Below are 16,571 nucleotides of genomic sequence, written 5' to 3'. Positions count from 1 at the left end.
ATGTACTGTGACGGGAATGATAACGGCATTACCGATCCGCAGGTTCGGAGTTGTACTGTGGCTATCCGAATGCGGAGAGCGAGACGGAGGGCCGCCCTCCCGTCCCGCGCCGTTCCGTCACCCGCACACCTAGATTTGCCTGCCCGTACGACAAGCTTCAATGCCCTCTACTCAACTTTGTATGCTGCGGACAGAAAAGAATCGGATAAGATAATTCTCATCCTGCAGTTTGGAACAACTCTGCATTCGCCAAAAAGGATGCACAAATTCTACGTTCTGCGTCGGAAACTGAAGAGCAAAAGATTAGTATTCATGTGGTGACTCGTTCTTCGGGTCTCGGACAAAAAAGTCTCCATAGACGTTTGAAGGTGCACTTGGACTAGCAATGGACCAGCCAATCCCTTGCTTGGTCTATGTTTTCGGCGATCAATCTGCCAATCAGACGAGCACATCCAAGAAACAGCATTACTGGTCTCAAAAACAAAGACGCGAGAAGCGAATGTCGATCGCTCTCGGTGAACCACAGACGACGAGAAACACCATGAAACATGCATAGCTGCTGCGTGGTAAGCATAAAGAGACTTCGGTCTTCGGAGCTCGGCCTTCAAGTCATGCACACCACCATAGATGTTTGAAGTTTAAGAATTACTGGGTGTGATTTCTCTTTTCAGCTCTCTGCATATGCCTCGTCTTTATTGTCGTCGTCGAGGTGTACAGTACAGCTTAGACCTTGGTATTTCAGAAGAAGAGACACAGCAGTTACTCGGGCCTTCGTCGACAGGGACAGCATCACTTGGAACGAGTCTTGTCCAAGCGATCCAAAGCTCGTCTCCACGGATTTATCGTCGTAGGGCCGAGGTATCATTGGAATAGAGAAGCACATCGAGCGGAAATAACCACCATCTCATTCTATCGTTCTCGAGACGGCTGCATCCCTACTTCCATAGTCTGCGAAGTTTCTTCGGACGATCATCAGAGCCATTTTTCATGCATGTTTCTCGCACTTTTCTCTCGTCCGTACAATTGGTTTCCGGATACGATACAGGGAGATACTTTCAAGTCTCTCTGCGTGCGTACTTGATGCAGCAGATGAGCCAGCCGCCTGCGCAATTCGATGCAGCCGGTCGAGATAGGCAACACCACTTCGTCCAACATCAAACGTCTGCATTGTATGGCGTTTGTAATCCGTTTGAAAAAGGAATCTGAAGCCCTCCGTTCGTCTGTCTGAGTACCAACGGACGAATCTTCAACTATACCACGCGGGTGTTGTGAACTTATAACTGCACCTACCAAGGTCTTGCCCAGAGCCCTTAGGGCATGGCGGTGCCGGACGAGCATGGATGGCTTTGCTTGCCAACATCTCGAATTTCTTTGTTTCAGCTTCTTCCTGCCCTGCCAGACCCTTATTGTGTTGCTGCTTGCCCTCAACGGGCTGAAAAGCCGCGTGCGAGCCCGTCGTCGCGCCGTCGGCTCCCGGCAACGGCTTGTCCCGGATACGACCGGTGCGCCGGCTGGGCGACCGGCTTGAGGCTCCCTGGCACATGCGTTTCTGTCGTCATCAGCACCTTATCTTGTCGATCGTTGCCATTGGGGCTGTGATGAGGTGGTTGGAAGAGCGGGAGATATTGAAGTGTTGACTGCATTCGCCAGATCAAGCTGGACATTAACCGGAGCAATCAGGGAAGACAAAACGAAAATAAACTACATTTCCAGAGTTATACGATAGCAACTGTTGAGCGATAAATCTCTCTACACCATCAAACGATCTGTTCCAAAATCCAGACTCAGCCCAGCTTGCCACCGTCTTGACCCAGGACGTCATCATCAACATCAACATAGACAGCAGCGCCAGCAGCAGCCTCAAACAATCATCATCTTCCTCCTCGTCCGACACATAGAAGCAATCACAGCCCCAGACTCCTACCTGCCCGGACACGGACGCCATGTCCTGCGAATGCGGCAACGCAGCACCCATGGCTCCCCGTGCACCAACCAACACTTACGCCAGGGACGACATCAGCGTCGCGCCTACACAACACCGCCAAAACCAACACCGCCGTCCCGCCCTCAGCGCCACGCAAACGGCATCATCCTCCTTCTCAACCACCTCCACCTCGTCGCACAAGTCGTCGTCGTCGTCGTCCAAATCAAACGAGATTTCGACCATCCTATCGCGGGCGAGCGGCTCCTCGCGACGCAGCGAGAACAAGGGGAAGAGGGGAGATGGGGACGAGGATGAAAATAGTAAGGGCGAGAGCGAGAAACAGCGTAAGAGACGGCAGGAGACGGGGGAGGGCGAGGTTGCGGGTGTTGCGTTGGCGTACATTATGCAGTATCGCCGCGCGGGATGGGGACAGGGGATGGATGTTGGTGTGGGGAGGGGGGCTGTGAGGGTGAGGGTGGCGTGAGGGAGGGAAATAGATGGGTTGAAGGAGGAAGGAAGGGGGGAAATTGTCAAGTGAGTGGTTTTGCAGAGTCGTGCTGCCGAGTTGGCAAGGCGGTGCGGTATCTTGAGCAATCTTTCTCCAGTCCAGCGTGACCGGCTGAATGCCGTCGCGATCCAGCCGTCGGTTATTCGGGATATGATGCCCTTTTCAGAAAGGCATTGCAACCTCGGACGTCTAGGGGGCGAGTTTGAAGCCGGTGGTGTAGTCTGCCGAAGTGGAAAGAGGTCGGCTGCGCAGAGCCAACCGAAGTTATGAAGCGGGTTAGAATCTTGCTGCCGACTTCACCAAGTCGGTACTACATTACTGCCGAGTTATGGAGTTGGTACAGCATCTTAAGCAGATCAACTCCACTCCACCCGGTCCAGCGCTGCCGAATACCGTCAAGCCAGGCGTCTGAAAGATATTGCAAGAGGCAGGCGGACAGCAGCTTTCCTATTGGCCGGCCGCCACAACTTCCGACGTAGCAAACCGTAAAGCATAATGCGGGGACCCACATATGTTGCCGTTTTGGGAAAGCGATTGTAAGTTCAAACGTCTGAAAAAGGGGATTATGTGTGAGCTGCGTCTGCCGGGAATCTTACCCTGTTGCGCATCGGCTCCCGCCAAATCCGGGACCACCACAAAGCTCCGGCTGGCTGCTGGCCGCGTTCACAGGACTTGGTCGAATGACGCCGCCGAACATTAACTTCGGCCCAAGCAGCTGGCCGAGTAAAGTCGTACGAGGATAATTTGCGGCCGAAGATTTCTCCTGCCGAATCGTTCAGGTTGGTCCAGTCTTACTCGCGAATCAGCGTTGTTGGTTCGTCGAGCAGTTTCTCAGACGTTCGAAGTTGGAGTCAATTGGATTACCGCTTGTGGCCAATAATTGCAACTTCAAACGTCTATCTAAGAGTGCCAGGAATCGTCAGGAGCTACCAGGAGCTGCCAGGAGTTGCCTTAGCAGAGCTGCCAAACACAACTACCAGCACAAATCCGCCAAATTTTCATCCAGGCCGTCCTACCCACTGGTGACCAAAGATGAGAACCGGCACCATGAACCAGATTATTCAGAAGCTTAAAGTCCCTCAAGAAACCCATCCACACCCAGACCGGCTCGGCCTGCGTCCAAAAGACGCGTAAAATGGACCCACCCACACTCTAACCAACAAGTCTACAACTTTGAACATCTACACATGAGGCTATACCACGTCAGCCGCCAATGACAGCAGCATGTCTTGCGAGCGTCAAACGTCGTGGGAGAATAGTGGCACCAGGTAGCTGGGATTCAAAGCATCCGACGCAGTGGGATAGGCGGAATCGAGGGGATCCGACGCTGTGATATCCAGTCGTTCGCATTGAATTAATGGCTTGGACCAATCAGGTACAGTTTTGAGGACTAATTAGACAATTGTTGTGTTGTTGGTTACTTTGGGGACGTGCGGTCTACTTCGGTTTCGCTTTCCATCCTGCTGCAAGGTAAGGCCTCCTCGTCCTGCGGCCACCACCACTACTACCTACCTTGACTTGCCTTGCCGCAACGGCCCAAGCAAGCGCACCTAGTCTCACAGTGCTAGCTAGTAGTAAGTACCGCGCCTTTAGATGTCCAACACCGGAACAGGAGTTGCCCTTTCCGGCTCGTCGTCAACTGACGCAGTAACCATGGCCCGACAAACGGCGAAAGCTTTTCCACACAGACGTACAAAACACAACTTCGAACGTCCATAGGAATGCTCCGTTAAGAGGAAGCCTGCAAGCGTGACGAGGTCTACCCTTCTACTGGGTCGATCCGGTGGCATCATGATTCAGCTCTGTTGCTGGAGGAAGGGTCGATTTGACGGCGGGCTTCAATGACGAGTCAATGGCACGGACGGAGAAACTTGGCTTCATTGAATCTCTAAAGGTGCCGCTTCTTGCGTGCTCGCTGCTGCAAGTGTAAGTTAAGTACATGACAAGAAACGCCACAAAAGAGCCAGACGTTCAAGGTTCGGGCACATTCACTGAGCCAGTCAGCCGCCTTTCCTACGTATAAAACCCCTGGTTCCCTCCCCGACAGACATCTCAACTTGACAGGCCATCTCTAGACGTTCAATCCTAACCCTCATCCACAAATTCCCTCTCCTGGCTTGGCCTTTTCGTGCATCTTCAGACGTTCAATCTACCACCACATGCGCGGGAAGTCCCTCTCCTGGCTTAGCCTTTCCGTGCACCTCCAGCCATTCGATGCTGCACCGCATGCGTGAAATTGCCTCTTTCGGCTTGACGCACAGACAATCAATCAAGTCTTTAATTGAGAGTGGCACTTCTATAGAGCACAGGAGTGCCCAGCTTTCAAGGTACCACACTTCTCAGGTACGGTGCAGACGTTTGACGTTGCACCCCATCCGCGAAGTTGCCTCTTTCAGCCAAGTGACAGCCGAAAGCGGTAATTCGAGACTTCAGAGCACCATCGGACGTTTGAGAGCGAGAGGCAGAGAATGTGACAGAAAGAGACGTCCATGGCCCTTTAAATGCTTGCATATCCACATTTTTTATAATCCATATCCACATAGCCTGCCTGCCTGCCTAGTCTATCGTACACATACATCGAACTAACGAACCAACCAACGAACCAAGCGTGGAAATCATTAGACAAAAAGCGTACGTACGTCAGGCACTGCGGCCGCCCTTCTTTTCAGGTCTGCCTGCCTGCCTGCCTGCCTTTCTGTTGCTGTCCCCTTACCATTGTAATACGACCATCAAAAACGCCGAGTAGCCACCTCCACCTCAGTTTGGTATTTCGTCAACGACGTCCGTCAATAGCGCTTTGCAGCGCCGCGCCGTCCTGTAAATGTACCCCCTGTCTCTAACGATGCATGCATGCACTCACTCAGCGATTGATTGCCCACCAAACAGAAAAATGGAAAAAGAGAGGAGAACAAAAAGCGTGAGCGGAGAAGAAAAGAGAAAGGAAGAAAGAGAGTAGACATGCAAGCAAGTCCAGACACTACGCCGCGCCCGCGCCACCCTGGCCCTTCTCCAGCTTTCTGCGATCCCACACCACCATGACAATGGCAACGACAGTCGCCACGCCAGCGAGCGCAATGGCAAGGGCATACGCGTCCTTGAGACCAGCCATGTACGCCTCGAGGATGCCCTCCAGCTGGGCGCCCTCAAAGACACCCCGCAACTCGGTCGCGCCAGTGGCGACGACGAGCTTGGGGTCAACGCCGGCAACGTGCTGGCCCACCTCCTGGACCAGACGGTTAGAGAAGAGCGATTGGCCGACCGAGACGAAGATGGCGCCGGCGACGGTTTGCCAGAAGATTAGGATGGCCGTCATCGACGACACGTCAGAGGCCGGCACGACGGCTTGCCCGACGATGACGGGCACTTGGATGCCGAAGCCGGACCCGATGCCCGTCAGCGCTTGGTAGCCAATCCATTCGGAGCTGGGCGTGTGCAGATCGAACGTGTAGAGAAGGCCGGAACCGATGCAGGCGAGGACTGCGCCGATGACCATGAGCGGGAGGTAGTGGCCCGTCGCGGTGATGGCGCCGCCGCTGACAATGGTGAAAAGACCTGTGGATGTTAATAAGTTGTAGCCTCAAGGAGGAGAAAGAGACGTACCAATTCCGAGAATGAAGGGCAAGTTGCGGATACCCGACTGTGCGGCCGAGACGCCTGACACGGCCTGGAAGTAGATGGGGAGGTAGTACAGCAGCAGCATAAAGACTGCCGAGTTGAAGAACTGAAACAAGCAAAGCAGGCCGAGCGTCTTTTGCTTGAGCAGTCGCGGCACCATGAGAGCGCGGTCTTCCAACCACCACTCAACGACGAGGAAGAGGGCGATGATGGTACCGAAACCGACAAGGACACCAATGACGTCGGCATTACCCCAAGACTTGGTCGTGCCGCCCCATTGCAACGCGAGGATAAGGCAAGTAAAGGCGCACAGGAGGAGAGCGGTGCCGAGGAGGTCCATTTGCAAAATCTTCTCCTTGAGCGTCTCTTGCACGGGCTTGGCCGCCTTGGGCGTGGTGAACCAAATCAGGATGATGGCGGCACTCAAACCGCCGACGGGCAAGTTGATGTAAAAGCACCAACGCCAGGAGACCTCACTTGCAAAGGCACCACCAATCAGAGGGCCAATGACAGAGGCAACGGCGTAGGTCGCGCCGAGAATGCCGGTGTATGCAGGAACTTGCTGTGGGGGCGCAGTAAAGGCGATGATGGTGTAACAACCGGCAGCAATACCTGCACCACCCATGCCGGCAATAGCACGGCCAACAATGAGCGTGGTGCTGTTCTGAGCGACACCTATTGATCATGAGTCGAGAGTTCAAGAATGCAGGGGAACTGCTTGACTTACCGCAAATCAGACTACCGATCTCAAAAATGAAGATGCAGATGAGAAAAACAGTCTTGAGTGGGAAGTACTTGTATGCCTTTCCCCATGTCGATTGAAAGGCTGCAACGGTGAGGAAGAAGGCACTGCCGTACCAGCCAACTTGATCCAAGCTATTGAAGTCGTCTGTAATTTTTGGGATGGCAGTGGCAACGATGGTCATGTCCAGGGCGACCTGTCAAGCAGTTAGATACTTGGCTGCACCTCTGACGGAGCAAACACTTACCAAGAAAATGGCCAGGATGACGGCAATGACAATGATGGCCAGCTTGAGGCCAGTTGGATACTCTGAGCTCACGACGGGCTCGAGCTTTGCTCTGTTTTCGGCAGTGTGGGCCTCGACATCGTTGGCTTGAATTTTGGCCTTTTCGTCTGAGCTACCTCTCCGGCTGGACTTGTCGTCTGCAAGACTGGCGTGGGAGGTTTTGGCAGAGCCATGATCTTGTGCCGTCGGCACCTGCAAGGTGCGTCCGGCTTCGACAGTCTTGTCGGTTTCCATTGTCGAGGAGAGTAGAGGTGGGGTGGTGGAGAGGAGGGAGCCGTCCAAGGGTTCCCAAGGGACCGGTCTAGCAAGAGGTCAAGGCCCAAAGAGGCCGAGCTGATGACGGGAGGGAACGAAGGGGTGGATGGGCGAGGTCTGGAACCATCAATGGACCTTTATTTTCCAGGACGGCCTTGTCACGACGGCGGGAGACAACGGCCGTCTATATAGTGAAATTGACGAGATGCCATGAAGGTGCAAAACTGGCAGATGGGTAGCGGATGTGCAATGGCTTGTCAGAGGGCCGGACGATTTTCGCACCCCGTCAAGATGAATCATAATTGGTGTCTGCCGTTGATTGGAGTACTAGCGGGAGGAAGACATGGCTTGGGACGGGGTGCGGCAGGCGCCATGAATGCGGCGGTACAGGGCATGCTTACGAGAGCCGCCAGCTGGTGGGGGAGAGAGAGAGAGAGAGAGAGAGAGAGAGACGGAGGCATCCTCCCGCCCGGAATGAATCAAGACGCGACTGGAGCGGGCGCGTCGACATGAGGCAGTGAACAGCAACAAAACAACAAAAGGCGTCAAAAGGCAATCCCAACACGGGCAACGGGAACGCCTCGTCCCGCTACGCATCGGCTCCGGACCAAACGACGCGGACCTACGGACCAGATCAGATGTTGTCAACCATTCGATGTCGCCGAGCACCCAACATGATGATGCCTGATGCTTTCCTTCTGTTGTGCTCACCGCGCCGACGCCGTGCTTCAACTCCACGTGCCCCATGATAACAACAATTCGTCCATCTCACTCTCCACAGCATCCATCTGATGTCTTCCAGCGACGTGGGCCCGGAAGATCGACGCGACCGACGGTCGGTTGTGTTCGCGTCGTTGGCCTGACATGTGCGATACCTACATCAGTCAATGGAATAGGGCTGAAGGGCCCCACGTCAGCCGCCTCCACATCTCCAGTCCCTCGCGATACTCCTACTCCCAATCTGAACTCTCCGAAAAGGGTCCTTCATAGGGATTGACACGCCGCCATCCTCTTGCTCCTCCTCCACTCACATCATGGCCTCACGCCCGCCGTCAATTCCCGCTCTGCGTCATTTTGGCTGCAACGCAACCTCTTCCTATACATAGGTTGGCCTACCAAACTTGAAATGCAGCCTGCAGTGATACCTTTCCCGGTCGGGATAGACAGTTGCCTGTTGGCAGGAAAGGCTAATGGCTGCCCCGCAAGAGGCTAGATTCTTTCTATTTTGCAATCAGGGCGAGCCCTTTTTCTGCCTTGCCTCCACGCCCGTCCGCTCTATGTCCGTCTCAACTCCGTCTCCGAAATTCAGGGCAGCTTGTCGATGCTGTCGGCTTTGTCGTTGGACGAGTCGAGCCCCTTCATCTTGTACCCTTTGGCCTCCTGGATCGTGTCCCGCCAACCAAAATTATCCTCCAGCTTGCCGCGCTGGATACCCTGCAGCGCAGTAAGCAGCTTGATGCACGCCGGGCCAGGCTCGTCCCCCTCAATGTATTCAAACTTGTCGCCCTTGGATCTCATCGTGATAGACTTGATTGGCACGAGCGCCGCAGCAGTGCCTGCAGCAACCACTTCGGAAAACGTGGGCAGTTCGCTGTACGGTATCTAGGGGTCGTCTTGTCAGCGAGGGCCGCACGGGGGGTTGGACAGCATCCTCTCACCGGTCGACTCTCAACGTTCCAGCCAAATGACTTGGCGAGCATGCAGGCGCTGTCAGATGTGACACTCTTGATTACGTTCTTGCTGTCCGGCACAACCACCGTCACATTGTCGCCATTCTTCTTGATGCCGATGAATCCCGACGTCGAGAACTCGTCAATCTCACTGCGAGTTTTACTGTCGAGGTGGAGTGTGATGCCAAATCCTTCAGAGCGCGCCTTGTCGCTGTGTCTCAGCACTGGGGCATAGTTTCCACCAATCTTGGCCGACCCAGTGCCTTCCGGAGCGGCGCGATCAAAGTCCTCGAGGATGAGGCAATCCACCGGGTGCACACCGTGATAGACGCCAGTGGGCATGACATAGACGCAAAACGTGTACTCCTCCGGGGGAGAGAGTCCCAATTGGGCGCTTGATCCGAACAGCAGAGGGCGGATGTACATGGCAGCACCCGTCTCATGCGGCGGAACAAAATCTGCGTTGAGGGCCACGGCGAGGCGGCATGCCTTGAGAAAGAGGTCCTTGGGTACTGCCGGGATAGAAATGTACGATGCAGAGTGCTGCATGCGTTCAGCATTCATGCTTGGGCGAAAGACGAAGATTTTCTTGTCTCCAGGCCCACGGAAAGCCTTCATGCCCTCGTAGCACTGCTGGCCTGCTGACTGTCAGACTGCCCCACTCGCCGCCGTCCATGTTACTGACCGTAGTTGAGGCCGGGCGCCATGCCATGGATGCGCATGAAGGGGTCCTGGACAAACTCGGGCTCTGACCACTGCCCGGTCTGCTTGCTGTAATGGCATTCAATGTGGCCGTTGACTGGTTGTAGATTAGCAACGACGCCAGATTCCAGAAAGGATAGCTCATACCCTCGCGGACTTTGAATCCCACGTTGCTCCAGTCTGGGGAAAACCGAGTCAGTGGTCGCGCGACAGATGAGGTGACATGACGTGGATGGAGCTGTACCGATGGATTTGGTCGGAGGGGGAGGGAATTGGGAAGCCATTGGATCTGATTTCTTTCAGGGCTAGTGGTGTGGAGGGGAGAGAAAAGTGCGGTGAAAGATGAGAGAGGAGAGGGGGACAAACAAGGACAGTCATGATCTCAGAAACGGGTTCCTGGCTGGATCGGCGGCGGGACCAGGTGGGAGTCAGGTGGATGCGGAGGCCCGTCTGTGGGGCGAGGGCCGCGCACAAACACGAGAGAGGGTCTTGGATGTTACGCCAAGGCGATCACTCAATGTGCATGGTGTTGCTGCAAGCTGGAAAATGATCCAACACAACAATTCTTCAATAGACATCATGGTGTTTGTTCCCTGGTTGCCCCTCTGGCCCGAGCGCATCACTTGCCTTGTCGTCGCGTCGCGCTCAAGGAAGTCAGTCCAAGCCGAACACCGCACAGCTCCTGTCCTGAACCCGAACGGAGGAACCTTTCGACCATGACGCCACCTTGGCGCGCCTGTTACTATCTGTCCACTGAACTTACAACCTCCACCATCTTTCCTTTTATTCAAACATCGCCATGCCTCACGGTGCCAGCCGTCGCTTTGTCCTGCTCCTGATACTTGGAGCTGGCTTGATATCTGTCTTCTTCATCTCCTCATTCCGCAACCAGCCTCAAGGCACCAGGCACCCCAATGTCCTCGCCGGCCATGCACCGCAACTCGCATCCTTGGATGACACCACCTTGAATGGGCCTGCGATTGCGCCCAAGCTGGGTAACGAAACAATCAAGGCCGAGCTGGGGCGAGCGGCTTGGAAGCTACTCCACACGACCTTTGCGCGCTTTCCGGACAAGCCCAGCGAGGACGAAAAAGTCGCTCTCAAAACTTATATCCACCTGTTCCAGAGACTCTACCCATGGTAAGACGCCGATTCTGTCAGAGTGGTGCGACAGCTATTGACAGGCGATTCGACAGCGGCGAGTGCGCGTCACATTTCGCGACCATCCTCGAAAAGTACCCTCCTCAAGTCTCGTCACGCTCGGCCGCCGCCGCCTGGGGCTGCCACGTCCACAACCAAGTCAACAAGCGTCTCCAAAAGCCCCTATTTGACTGCTCGAATATCGGCGACTTTTACAAATGCGGGTGCGCCGAAACCCCAGAGGAGGCCGCCGCCAAGAAGAAGAACAAGGGCGTCAAGAAGCCAGACATGCCGGCGGATCGTGTGGAGAAGATTAGCGGAGACAATGGGAGAGATTTGGATATTGAAGGCATCATGGGCGGCGAAAAGCCGCTGGAGCTTGAAAAGGAGGGGTGAGTGGCCCCGCCGTCGGTCATGTCTCGAGCTTGTAATGGCTAATGCTGCACGTGGACTCGCAAGACCGACTCGAGGGGGTTGAGTGCGCTGAGTATTCGTTGGAAATGGGTGATACAGATGCGGCGCAAGCGGCGTTGGGGATTTCGGAACAGCAAAAATGCTCTCTTCCAGTATCTGTTGTGCCACCTCGCGAGCGTCAACAATTACCTCAGCTTCAAGACAAGCAAGCCCAGAAAGCCGAGCGCCACTGAGGAAATCCAGAAATCTGGCTGTTGCGCCTCACAGACTGCCGACCCATTTCTCTGAACGCAGTGACGTCTTTTCAACACACCACACATGGATTCTGTCTCGGTCCTGATGGAGGCCTCCGTCCAAGTCGGGTGACGCTACTGGATGAACACCTTGGTTTTGTCGTCTTTTGAATAGACTAGGCTGGTGAAATATTTCATTACAAAAACAGGCGCAGGTAAGATGATGTGTTGATTGATATCGACAGTCTCAATTCGAAGACCTGCAAGCATCCTCTTTTCCATCTTTTTGCCGGATAGTGCAGCCGTCTGGTAAGATTCAGCCAAGGACTTTCACAAAAGAGCGACACCATCTCCGCGAGCGTCAGTCCTTTCTTTGGACTCCAACACGGAGGAATATTATTTGGGATTCCGCGAGGCCGACTTTGAGAATCCTTATTCCAAGTGAGATATTTCCCGGCAGCCATTGCCTGCGCCGGACGACCGTTAAATTTGCCCAAAGAAACAGTGGAAACGGTTCAGACTGACCAGTGTGGCTCCTTCAAGTACCACAATCCGGTTGTTGCCCCAATCTCGGATGGCCTCGTCAATGGCTTGGCTGGGGGTCCCTGGCCCAATGCGTTCAGTGAGTTACCGCATCTGATGAAATACCCTCATCGAACAGAGCATTGACTTTTTTGCTTCAATAGCCTTCTCCACAAAGGATGCCGCCAAGAATCTCGAGCAACCTGGAGCCTCAACATGGAAAACGGACATGCGATTAGCTCCAATGGCACACTGATGATCTCCGTCCGCAGCGAGATTCCCCAGCGTAACTCGAACATTAGAACCATTCCCTTCACACTGCTCATATCTTGACGCAGTCACGGGCGAGCAGTACGACTGGTGGTTCGGATGGCACAGTGTCGAGACGGCTCGCTACAAGCTCTGGAACCCCATCGCCCACCAGTACAGCTGTTGCGCTCCGGACCACGTCGACTGGGCCAATCGCTCTTACGCCGAGCGCTACATTGGTTCCACATCCTACATTGACGAGTACATCGGCAACGACGCTGCTAAATTGAGCATTCAGTGCGTCGAGCCCTCTTCGCTCGGCTTCAACACCACGGCACAAAATGATCAGTGTCATGGAATGCGGTTTCTTGAGTCTCACTCGAGTAATAAGACATGGACTAGAGTGATTTGACAGGTGGATCGTCAGTTTAAGTCTGGCCGAGGGAGCGGCCAAAGAAGTAGAGAATCCAGAAACAATTTGAGCGGAGACATGAGCAGCAAACGGTGGGGTGAATTCGACAGCAGCAGTAATCGTCGCGGGAGAGCGTTGTAGCCGAGTAGGCCTCTTCAGTATATGATGGAGCTTGAACAGGAGGACGAGTGGCCCGCCGCCAGTCCGTCTTGAGCTTGTGATGGCGAATGCCGCACGTGGACTGGCCAGGCTGACTAGAGGGATTGAGAAGTGCAGGGTATGTATTCTGAAGGGGTGGTACAGGTGCGGCGCACGGCCTTGAGGTTTGGAACTGGGTATCAGGAGTCTAGGTCATGCTCTGTACTGTACATGTAGCTGACCGAGTTGCGCGTCTTGTATCTTGGACTGGTTGTTGGTAAAACCCAAATCCGAAGGGTGCAGGGCCGACGAAAAGGCAGGCAATGACTTAAAGTTCCGAATCGACATGCAGACATGCACCGGAGCGTGTGATTTTAGATGACACTGCATGATGGCATGGTGGCGTTGGTGGGCCCACGGGCATACCCAGGGTCTGTCCGTGTGGCGCTAGAAGATTCAGAGCTCAACCTTCAAACTCTGGCTGCGCCAGACACACACACACTCTCTCTCTCTCTCTCTTGCATTCCTCAGCCCCAAACCCTCTCTCCGCGCTTCTTGTTGCCGTCGCCCGCCTCGACCCTGCCAGTGCCTATGCGCGACCCATTCCCGCCATCCCCGCGAGCAGTCCCCACCATTCGCTTTGTTTACGCCCGTCGCGACAGTTTGCGCCATGGTTTCGTTTTCCTGCGAGGTACCGCCTGCTACCTACTTCCGGAGCGCAATGCCGTCTCGCGCTGACTGATGTTGATTGCTTGGACAGGGCTGCGGCGATGTCCTCACCAAAAAGAAGCTCGACGGCCACCGCAACCAGTGCTGGAATGCCTCGTACACTTGCATCGACTGTATGAAGCATTTCCAAGGAACGTCCTACAAAGCGCATACCGTCCGTTCGCCCCTCCCGCGCCCCCTTGCTGCCTCAGAGACAACTGTTGTCAAGACTGCCCCGCTGCAGCTCCTCCGTCTCGACCATGTCGCGACCCATTGTCTGCACCCTACAACAAGTAAAGATGCTGACCTTTTTTGAAAAAAAGTCGTGCATGAGCGAGGCCCAAAAGTATCAGGGCAAGCTGTACAAGGAAAAGAAAAAGGGACCCCAGCCGAACGGCCCAAGACAAAATGCCAACAACTCGCAAGCTCTCGTGCCCACCAAGGCTCCCATTGAAGAGGTACCCGCCGTCCTGGACGTCCCGCCCGCTGCTCCCAGCCCGCCGCCAGCTGTAAATGTATTCGACTTTCTGGTCACCGACGACACCCCCACTGCACCAAGAATATCCTCGGGGGCAACCGCTGACGAGACTCGAATGATTGAGGATGGACAGGGATTGACCACGAGCAACACGACGACTACGACGCAAAATACCCCCGGGCCCAGCAGCTCCGAGCAGGATCGCAGGTATGAGGATGACGGCTACTACTACGGCCATGCCCCTATCAGGCCCGGATTGGACCGCGTCGACTCTTGGGACCTTGAACCACCTCCACCACCCAAATATGGAGCGCCATACACACCAGCTAACAAGTGGGACCACCATCGTAGGGAGCCGCAGGAGCAGACGACGGCCAAAAGCAGCAAATCAGACAAGAAGCGCAAGCGGCAGCACCTCGAAGACGGCCACGCCGAAGACACGACTATGGTCGACGCGCCGCCCATGCTGCACACGGGGCTGACGGGCGGGCTCAACAAAATGCTCTCGGTCCCTGGAGACAACGGCGCCGCCTTTCCCTCGCCCGACTCATCCGGCGACGCCGCCGACGACTCCAACGACGCGCCCTCGCCGTCCGCCTCGTCCCCCATCAAGCGCAAGAAGCACAGCAGCGGCGCGTCGACCAAGGAAACCCGCAAAGATAAGGAAAAGGACGCCAAGAAGAGCAAAAAATCCAAACACCACGACGCTTCGGCCGACACGACGACGACGCAGAGACGCGGCCGCGAAATCGTCCGCGTGCGTCGCCGGCGCCCCAGCTCGTCGTCGCCCGAACACGCGACACGCAAGACGACAAAAGCTATCGAATACCACCCGCCCCAAGACGACGACGCCGCCGCCGTCGTCAAATACGACAGGAACGCCGCCGCCGCGAGCAGCACGGGCAATGCCCGCGCCGACCTCTTCTTCGGCCTCGTCACCAAGGGCCCGGACAGCGAGCGCGGCGTCAGTCTCAACAAGGCGCTCAAACGCTACTTCAAGGAGAAGGAGGGCGCGTCGTCACGCGCGGACGAGGAGAAGGAGCTGTGGAAGGCGTTGAGGCTGAGGCGGAATGATAGGGGTGAGATTGTGCTCTTTGCAGAAGCATGATGATTGCCCCGCTGCTGCCCTGGTCCTGTAGGATCAGGATGGTTGCTGCGGACGGCGCAGAGCGGGAGAGGGAGAGCTAGAGGCTGTGCTGCTGCTGCTTCCTCTTGTTTGCGATTGGGCTGAATTTGAAAAGAGTTTTATGTGGAATGCTGGCTGGCGCGTGGGGTTTGAAAAAAGCTTTGTATTACTACCTTTGTTGGCTTGTGGTCCCCTACTTGTACTTGCCATGGCCAACATGGACTTCTCGCCCTTGTTGAATCGATGCTGTTGTGCTCGTCGAGCTTGAGAGAGGGTTTGTGCTTCATTTCCTCTTGGCGCCGTCTGGAGTACCAATGTGGTTAGGGTTTTCAAAGATTGAGAATAGTTCAAATGCCCAATCAGTTGAGTTTCGTCCGAGGTATCTCAATAAAAGTATCGACGAAGCCGCCAGCCAGTCCGAAGTCCTCACAAGATCCAATACGCCAAACCATGCCAGCCAGCCAGCCAGACTCCTCTCCAATTCTTCCCCCTCGACGACCTCTCACATATCCATCTCCTCCTCATCATCATCATCATCATCATCAAACCCTCCTCTCCCAGGGTATCCATTCTCCCTCTCATCGCTCTCCCGCTCCCTCCTCGCCTGCTCTCTCGACGCGCCAATCCTCCTCAACCCATCCACCACACCACCAATGAAGCTGCGACCCTCGGCCACCTCCATCCCACCCACGCCATTCATCTTGATCCCACCGGCCGCATCCAACACGTCCACGCCCGCCCTCAGCTTCGCCATGCGCACCTCCCGCAAATCGCGCATCAACCTCCTCACCGCATTGGCATCATCAAAATCATCCGGCGCCGCCTCGAGCAGCAACTCGCCCAGCTCGAGCCAGTGGTAGGGAAGTGCGTCGGCGGGCGCGTCGGCGGTCGAGCTGGGCAGGAAGGGCGGCGACGTCGTGTCGGCCGTGTCGGCGGGCGGTTTGGGGGCCGGCGAGAAGGCTTCTTTGCTGTGTTCGGTTTCGAATTCGAGGATGGCGGTCAGCGCGACCGGGTGGAGCCAGGGCGGGGGTGCGATGTTGGCGCGGCGTTGGCGCTTTAGTACCAGGGCCAGCCAGAGCGGGATGTTGGCGCGGTGCGGTGGTGTGAGGGGTGTTGTGGAGCCCTGCGATGCGTCGAGAGGAGGGTGATTAGCATGGCGGCTGTGTTGACTGGGTGTGGGTGGGTGTGTGTGGACGTGTGCGTGGTGATGAGGACGTACTTTGCGGCTGCTGGTGTTGGTCGGTTGGTTGGTGGGGTCAACTCACTCCTAGCAATTCGAGACTCTCGAGCTTCTGCCGCGGGATCACGGTGACGAGCTCCATCTCGCATAGAAAGGCTATCTCGGGCGGCGTCAGCCCCGGCGGCAGCGGTAACGCCATGGTGCGTGCAGTACGTGAAGTAGATAGGTATGTAAATAGTTGCGCGCGCAGTTGTGGGGAGACGCGACGA

General features: G+C 55.5%; 6 protein-coding genes across 6 annotated transcripts; 3 read left to right on the top strand and 3 right to left on the bottom strand.

The window, feature by feature from the left end:
• Positions 1 to 5,213: 5,213 nt before the first annotated feature.
• On the bottom strand, positions 5,214 to 7,483 carry IWZ02DRAFT_101359 (MFS gliotoxin efflux transporter glia). The gene is made up of 4 exons (XM_066761249.1): positions 7,037 to 7,483; positions 6,775 to 6,985; positions 6,033 to 6,722; positions 5,214 to 5,984 (listed from the first exon to the last, which is right to left on the bottom strand). The coding sequence occupies exons 1-4, from the start codon at positions 7,307 to 7,309 to the stop codon at positions 5,410 to 5,412; spliced, it is 1,749 nt and encodes a 582-aa protein (XP_066618395.1). The 5' UTR covers positions 7,310 to 7,483; the 3' UTR covers positions 5,214 to 5,409.
• Positions 7,484 to 8,356: 873 nt separating this feature from the next.
• On the bottom strand, positions 8,357 to 10,412 carry IWZ02DRAFT_101357 (aminotransferase). Its single transcript, XM_066761248.1, has 5 exons — positions 9,947 to 10,412; positions 9,850 to 9,882; positions 9,686 to 9,799; positions 8,989 to 9,638; positions 8,357 to 8,932 (listed from the first exon to the last, which is right to left on the bottom strand). The coding sequence occupies exons 1-5, from the start codon at positions 9,984 to 9,986 to the stop codon at positions 8,636 to 8,638; spliced, it is 1,134 nt and encodes a 377-aa protein (XP_066618394.1). The 5' UTR covers positions 9,987 to 10,412; the 3' UTR covers positions 8,357 to 8,635.
• An 89-nt stretch (positions 10,413 to 10,501) lies between these two features.
• On the top strand, positions 10,502 to 11,238 carry IWZ02DRAFT_385794 (FAD dependent sulfhydryl oxidase-like protein Erv2; the record flags this gene model as incomplete). The annotated part of the gene is made up of 2 exons (XM_066765426.1): positions 10,502 to 10,842; positions 10,899 to 11,238. 2 exons carry the CDS (start codon positions 10,502 to 10,504, stop codon positions 11,236 to 11,238), a joined length of 681 nt encoding a protein of 226 aa, XP_066618393.1.
• Positions 11,239 to 12,227: 989 nt separating this feature from the next.
• On the top strand, positions 12,228 to 12,672 carry IWZ02DRAFT_494341 (uncharacterized protein; the record flags this gene model as incomplete). Its single annotated transcript, XM_066770014.1, has 2 exons — positions 12,228 to 12,297; positions 12,350 to 12,672. 2 exons carry the CDS (start codon positions 12,228 to 12,230, stop codon positions 12,670 to 12,672), a joined length of 393 nt encoding a protein of 130 aa, XP_066618392.1.
• A 606-nt stretch (positions 12,673 to 13,278) lies between these two features.
• Positions 13,279 to 15,270, top strand: IWZ02DRAFT_101311 (uncharacterized protein). The gene is made up of 3 exons (XM_066761247.1): positions 13,279 to 13,501; positions 13,571 to 13,693; positions 13,842 to 15,270. Exons 1-3 carry the CDS (start codon positions 13,481 to 13,483, stop codon positions 15,102 to 15,104), a joined length of 1,407 nt encoding a protein of 468 aa, XP_066618391.1. The 5' UTR covers positions 13,279 to 13,480; the 3' UTR covers positions 15,105 to 15,270.
• A 354-nt stretch (positions 15,271 to 15,624) lies between these two features.
• Positions 15,625 to 16,501, bottom strand: IWZ02DRAFT_385692 (DNA replication complex GINS protein psf2; the record flags this gene model as incomplete). The annotated part of the gene is made up of 2 exons (XM_066765421.1): positions 15,625 to 16,245; positions 16,388 to 16,501. The coding sequence occupies 2 exons, from the start codon at positions 16,499 to 16,501 to the stop codon at positions 15,625 to 15,627; spliced, it is 735 nt and encodes a 244-aa protein (XP_066618390.1).
• Positions 16,502 to 16,571: the final 70 nt, after the last annotated feature.

This window comes from Phyllosticta citriasiana (genome assembly GCF_038021145.1).
Source record: "Phyllosticta citriasiana strain CBS 120426 chromosome Unknown IWZ02scaffold_17, whole genome shotgun sequence".
Classification (NCBI taxonomy): domain Eukaryota; kingdom Fungi; phylum Ascomycota; class Dothideomycetes; order Botryosphaeriales; family Phyllostictaceae; genus Phyllosticta; species Phyllosticta citriasiana.
The sequence above is the reverse complement of the archived record's forward strand: the minus strand, read 5'-3'. Positions and strand labels throughout refer to the sequence as shown.